The sequence below is a fragment of the Alternaria incomplexa genome (assembly GCF_024043165.1).
Source record: "Alternaria incomplexa strain BMP 0042 chromosome Unknown scaffold_1, whole genome shotgun sequence".
Lineage (NCBI taxonomy): Eukaryota > Fungi > Ascomycota > Dothideomycetes > Pleosporales > Pleosporaceae > Alternaria > Alternaria incomplexa.
Genome location: NW_026249850.1, coordinates 1,840,786 through 1,847,577, shown reverse-complemented (window position 1 = coordinate 1,847,577; position 6,792 = coordinate 1,840,786). Strand labels below are relative to the sequence as shown.

The 6,792-nt window shown below is 54.7% G+C and overlaps 2 protein-coding genes across 2 annotated transcripts; both read left to right on the top strand.

Annotated features, from left to right (window-relative positions):
- Positions 1-266: 266 nt before the first annotated feature.
- Positions 267-3,684, top strand: J4E90_000662 (uncharacterized protein; the record flags this gene model as incomplete). Its single annotated transcript, XM_051430258.1, has 4 exons — positions 267-500; positions 897-1,022; positions 1,071-1,789; positions 1,851-3,684. 4 exons carry the CDS (start codon positions 267-269, stop codon positions 3,682-3,684), a joined length of 2,913 nt encoding a protein of 970 aa, XP_051295745.1.
- Positions 3,685-5,519: 1,835 nt separating this feature from the next.
- J4E90_000661 (uncharacterized protein) lies at positions 5,520-6,327 on the top strand (the record flags this gene model as incomplete). The annotated part of the gene is made up of 2 exons (XM_051430257.1): positions 5,520-5,642; positions 5,695-6,327. The coding sequence occupies 2 exons, from the start codon at positions 5,520-5,522 to the stop codon at positions 6,325-6,327; spliced, it is 756 nt and encodes a 251-aa protein (XP_051295744.1).
- Between the last annotated feature and the right edge of the window lie 465 nt (positions 6,328-6,792).

The following is a 6,792-nucleotide window of genomic DNA, read 5'->3' as shown; positions in this document are numbered from 1 at the left end:
AGCTTTTTGTTTCGTCGCCTTTGTCGCGAGCACATCAGTTCGCAGCTTCTACTTTTGAACTTTGCTAACTTGCCTCAGACCCGATCAGCGATCCGGTTCAAACGCTCACGTCCTCAACGCCAGTCCCGCACGCGACTCAGATCTGAGATCAAGGTACGTGTCCTCCGCTGTCGCCTCTGATCGCGCAAGCTCCATGCCGTGGTTGACTCCGCTGGCAAACGCGTCCTCGCTCTCGAACACCGCTAACATGACATCTAGAGTACGCAATGGTAGGTCCAGCCAAGAAGCGCGCGCAGGCCGAGAAGCAGTCCAACGGCTCGTCCAACGGCTCCTCTTCTGAGTCTCGCGACCCTACTCAGCGCTCCGCCCCGAAGTCCATTCCCCGTGTCGATGGCAACCGCGATCCTAACGTCCGGGCTTGCGTTGACTACACCGACCCCCGAGACCTCAAGAACATCTCCGATTTCCTTGGTATTGCCGGTTGGTACCAGGCTCGTGGTGTAAGTACAAACACTCCTCTGTCTCAGGCCGCAAGGGCATCTTGCATGTATCATTCATGCAAACACACCTCCCCGCACTGCCCAAATGCAAACAGCTTTGGGCTCGCATCCTACCAAGATTGGTATGGGTACGCTCTCTAGGCTGTGAGCATAAGAGCTACATCTCCCCGTGGCTTGCCCTTCTCTCATCTTTGCCCTCATTCTTATTCCAAACATCATTTGGATTCTGCTATCTTTCATTCCCACAATCCCTTCCCATTATCTTCATAATCCCAATTTCCCTCATTTCCCATCTTCATCATGGTCGGCCAAGACGCCGCTCCCCATCGCTTCTACCAGGACACCAGCCTCTACACTCCGAGGCACAATAATATTCTCTTTGCTAACGACCATCAGCTCACCATCCCGGGCTCTCTCCCTCAACGTCCCAAGAACTTCAACCAGTTCGGCAAGGCCGCCAACATCGTGCTCAACACCTTCAACGTCGTCAAGGCCCCCGACACCGTCGTCCATCAGTATGATGTAAGTTTTCCTGTCCCCCCAGTTTGACTTAATACTAACTTCTACAAGCTCAACTACAGCGGCGACGCCCTCGACTACACCAAGCGTGTCCTACTGAAGAAGATCTGGAACTCCCCTACCATCAAGGCCGAGCTTGGTGAGCCCGCCAACCTCTGGGTCTGGGACACCAACAAGCTGGCTTGGTCCGGTAAGCGTCTGCCCCGTGACGATACCCGCATCACTGTCGACCTCGATGAGGAGGAGGGCCGTCCTACCAAGCCGGGAGCGCGTGGCAACAAGCACACCATCCACGTCCGCTGGACTCGTAAGGTCGACTTCATCAACTTGAACGCTTTCCTCGATGGCCAAGCTTCTTGGTCTAACGAGTGTATCGACACGATCAACTTCCTTGACCATGTCATGCGCGAGTGGCCTTCTCAGCAGTACACTCAAATCAAGAAGTCTTTCTTCCAGCGCGGAGAAACCCGCTTCGACCTTGGTGGTGGTGTTGAAGCCTTCAAGGGTGTCTTCGCGTCCCTTCGCCCCGTTTTGGACGACAAGTTCAAGAAGTCACTGTCGGTCAACGTCGATGTCGCCAACGGCACCTTCTGGCGTGCTCAAGAGCTCACCCGCGCTATTGGCCAAGTCTTCAACTGTAACCCGCCTCAGTTCGCCACCATGTACAAGAACGCCACTCGTGACTGGAAGGGCTCCATGCTCAAGAGGGACCTCCGCAAGTTCAAGAAAGTAGGTGTATCTACGACACATACTAAGGAGCCTACACAATGGTAAGATACTTTTTCCGGTTTGCCGACTACATACGCGTGGTGTACTAACTTTTGATCTCAGGACGATCGATGAATTCGTCAACATGGACGCTTCCCAGGCGACTTTCCCGGATCCCGATGACCGCTCCAAGAAGATCTCGGTTGCTCAGTACTTTAAGAAGAAGTATGGCGTCACTGTTATGGCTGGTCTGCCGGTAGTCAAGATGACCAAGAAGATCCGCAAGGAGCCTGTCTATATGCCTGTCGACGTCCTGAAGATCGACGGCAACCAGCACTACACCACCAAGCTCAGCGATACCCAGACGTCCAATATGATCAAGTTCGCCGTCACCCTTCCCAAGGAGCGTTGGGCGGCTGTTCAGCAGGGAGTCAAGTTGCTCAACTGGCAGAATGACCCCTACCTCCGCCACTACGGCCTGAAGGTTAGCTCCGCGCCTGCCAAGGTGACGGCTCGTATTCTCCCTTCGCCCACCGTTCACTTCGGCGCCGGCTCCAAGGAGGCCACTATCAAGCCTGCGGACATGATCGCCGGACGCTGGAGGCTCGACGGTCGCAAGTTCGCCATGAACAACAAGGAGCGTCCTATCAAGGCGTGGGGTGTCTGCTGTGTCCAAGGTCGTGGCAGCCCTCCTCCTCAAGCCATTGAAGCCTTCTTCCAGAAGTTCGTCCAGATCTACGAAGCCCATGGTGGACTTGTCGCCGCCCACCCTCAGCATGGCAAGAAGCCATGGATGGGTCCCGGTAACCTTGCTGATGGCGGTGAGATGATCCAGAAGGTCTGGAACCAGACTGGCAACAAGTACGCCATGCCACCTAATCTGCTCTTCTTCGTCGTCAACGACCGCAATGTCGACGTCTATCGTCGCATCAAGAAGTCTTGCGACATTCGATTCGGTGTGGCTTCGCAGGTTCTCCAGGCCAAGCATGTCATGTCTGCTTCGCCCCAGTACATTTCCAACGTCTGCATGAAGGTCAACGCTAAGCTTGGCGGAGCTACTTCGGTTGCGAAGTCTCAGCTCATTCCCAAGGTTGCCCCGAAGTCAGCATCTATTCCCACCATGGTCGTTGGCGCCGACGTCTCTCACCCTGCTCCCGGAGCCGCTTCAGGTGAGGCTGCATCCTTCGCTGCCATTACGGTATCCGCCGACGTCCACTTCGCCAAGTACTGGGCTGAGGTTCAGACCAACGGTAACCGCGTGGAGACGGTCACAACCTCCAACATCAACGACCACTTCGGGTTCATGGCCAAGAACTGGATGCAGAAGATCGGCCAGGGCAAGCCTCCTCAGCGTGTACTCTATATTAGAGATGGCGTGAGCGAGGGACAGTACGCCGCTGTCCTTGAGGAAGAAGTCCATGACATGAAAGAATGCTTCAAGAAGCTGGGCTGCAAGGAGATCCCGAAGTTCACCGTCGTCATTGCTGGTAAGCGCCACCATATCCGCTTCTTCCCGGAGGCTGGCAAGGGCGACCGCAACGGCAACCCTCTTCCCGGTACTTTGGTAGAGTCTGGCTGCACCCATCCGTTCGAGTTCGACTTCTATCTCTGCGCCCACGTTGCCATCAAGGGTACAGCTCGCCCCATCCATTACCAGTGCATTCTCAACGAGGGTGAGTGGCTGTCGGCCGAGCTCCAGCAGTTTATCTTCGAGCACTCATACCACTATGTCCGCTCTACTACTCCGGTGTCTCTACACCCTGCGGTCTACTACGCCCACTTGGCCGCCGACCGTTCCCGTGCTCATCTCAACGACAACCCGGTCTCATCTGGCAAGAAGGAGTCCAAAGCAGACCAGCAGTCTTCTACTGGTTCATCCAAGCAGAACGTCGAGATCGCTCCGTTGATGCCGATGCAGAACGCACGCGGCCTCAGGGATGTTATGTGGTACATCTAAGGAAGGAAGAGAGGTCAAGCCGGTCGGTAGTGCTGGATAGGATGGCTTCACTGGTTCGGAATACGATGGAGGACTCGGTTGCGACGATGGCGTGAATCTGTTCACGGCGCATCAAAAGTCGGTGATTCGGTATTCTCTTCAATCTTTCCTTGCGATATCCATATTTCATGGTCCTAGCAAGGACATCTCATGATCTCAGGTAGTATGCCTCGCCCGTCAGCGGCCTGGCAGAATCAATATGGTATAAAATAACTCCTGCTACTTTGCGACGTTGTGATGTTGCGCATACGTGCTCAGCTTCTCGCATTTGTTAACATGCCCAGGAACCATCAGCCAAATTAGTTTGATACAGTGTCCATCGCCGGAACTGAGTTGAGTTCCTAAGAGGAGACCGTGCATGGGCTCAGCCTAGATTTTACCTTGCTCTTCACGATCCGAAGGCTAACCTATCGCAGGCTCAGACTGCCGGGTGCTTAGCAGAAGTATAGCCACGGCCTTGACGACCCAAAAAAACGGCGCCTAACCCTAAGGCGAGCTTCCAACCAGGCTGAATAGCTGTTGTATCGATGAAGTGGCCACGAGCCCCGGAGAGTCGATGCGCATGGAGATTTTTGTTTCCTTCCGTTGCGATCGGGTACAAGCTGTTAATTTCACGAGGAAATGCGGCCACGAAGTCGAAGATCGCAGAGCTTGCAACTTTGCGCCGAAGAATGGAGATCGTAGTCGCCAGGGTGGCAGAGAAGAGCGCGGGTATTGTATGGAATGGCAGAACGATGAGAGTCGGGGTAGGAGTACAAGGAAGCCTGTGATATGTTTTTCCAGGCTTCTGAACAATTGCAGATGCCTAGTTGACGATGGGTAGATCGACACAAACGGACTGCTGCCTGTTCCTGTTGCGAAATCGTGTGCGAAGGTTGAGAAGCACTTTGAAGGCAGGCAGGAGACGACAGAGGCACTTCTGGCTTGCTGGACGCGCCGCGCATCACGAAGCGCGACCAGAGGACTCTGCGCTCACGACGATGATAAGATCATCATAAGCCTCCTATCACAGCTTCAGCGAATGCGAAACGATGAAGTAAGGGTATTTTCATACTCGATCGAGTCCCGAGCGCAACATCACATGCAGGCAGAGAGGTATGTACCGTCCAATATATTTACCTTCGCTCCACCAGCGCAAAGCGCAGAAGAGAAGGGGGTAAGCGAACGCATAATCATTCTAACCTCCATTTTCCCCTCCAAATCTTCATTGAGTGGAAGACACAGAGTGAATAATGGGGTGTTCAGTTTTAATGAACAGAAGAGGATCGCGCGACGCGTTGATTTTGATGGCTGCGAAGATTTCGGATGACTAATGGGCGCTTGCATGGTTAGGGTTAGCAGCGAAGCAGGGGTCATGTGAGCGAATCAAGGCTGGCGCGTTGGGTGTGACGAGTATGGTGGGGCAGGGGATTTTGGGCGGCGGCGCGGGGTTTTGTTGTCGGCCTGTGGGAGTGACTCTTTTGCAATTTTGAAGACCAGATTGAAGTTTTGGGCGTACAGGTGAATAAAGACTCTGTAGGCGGCGAACAACGTGGGGTGGGAAGCTAACAACCTGTAGTTTGATAGACCTGCACTCTCACACCCGCCCTTGTGAACGGAGATCCTTACACAAACGCACCTTACCCACTCTCCACTAAAGCTTCCCACGGTTCGGAGTACTGCGAGAAGAACTACACACTCAACCGCAACCCCAAACCCCTCGATACCGACAAAGTCCCTCGATCAGCATACGGACTCGATCTGCAAGCAGTCACCGAACACTTTCCACTTCTCCACAAACAACTCAGACACACAACATGTCTTCAGCAGGACGTGGCCGCGGCGGCAAGTTCAACAAGGTCAAGCGCGGAGGCGGCAAGAAGTTCTCACGCGACCTACAACCGCTGAATGCAGATGGCGAGGTCGTTGGCATGTGGGGTGTAAGTACCTGATTTACCAAAGTCGCAGAGACTGTCTGACAAATAACCGCAGGAACAACCCGACAAGGTTGACGAAGAGTCCTCCGAAGAGGAAGAATCTTCTGAAGAAGAGTCTGGCGACGAGGACGGCAAGCCCGCACAAGAAGAACTGACGCGCGAGCAGCGTCGCGAACTCGCAAAGAAGCGCAAGGCGGCCGCGATCGCGAAGAAGTCACAGAAGACCCCCGAGGCAGGCGACATGCCCACCGACTCCTCCGAAGAGGAAGACGACGATATGCCCGCGAACCCAAACCACACCGCGAAAGCCCGTACACAAGCCGCGAAGGCACCTGTCGACCCAGACGCTGAGCCCGCTGCTGCCGCTGCTAAGGGCAAAGGCAAGCAGCAAGACCTGTCTCAGCTCTCCCGTCGCGAGCGTGAGGCTCTCCAGGCACAAGCCAGCAAGGACCGATATGACAAACTACACGCTGAGGGCAAGACGGAGCAGGCGCGTGCCGACCTCGAACGCCTAAAGCTGGTTCGCGAGCGTAGGGATGCTGAGGCGGCGCGGAAGAAGGCCGAGGCTGAGGAGCGTGCTGAGCTGGAGAAGGAGAAGAAGGAGCTCATGGACCGTGAGAACAGGCGGCGGGAGCAGGCCAAGGGCAAGGCGGACCGTCTTGCTAAGGGCGGCAAGAAGAAGGCCTAAGTCTGACAGTCATTGTCAGGATTGGATCTTTCGCGACGTTACCAGTTACCTCTGCGACGCCCGGATGCCAGTATATGTGTGCGAATGCACTCCGTTCCATGCTTACGGGTTGCGCGGTTCGCGTACGGCGTAGCCACTTCGAGCTACTGGTCGATGCTCATGATGCGATGGTAGAATCAAGTACAGGACGGCGGCATGGTGTATACCATGTAGCCTGCTGGATGTTCCAAAGAAGAAACAAATGTGATCCAAGTTCACGAGCCATGAACACCATTTTGCTTGCCGTGACCAATGTACCAAGACTGAGACGATGAATGCACGCCCTGTGACCGATACCCAACATCTCACATTCAGGCAGCCTTGACACTGTATAGCATCTATAACTTTCGATAGCAGATACGAGTCCGTATGCTGAGCCGTGAGCCCTCAAGCCGCCCTTGTGCTTCCCCGCGAGTTAGTGCCTCG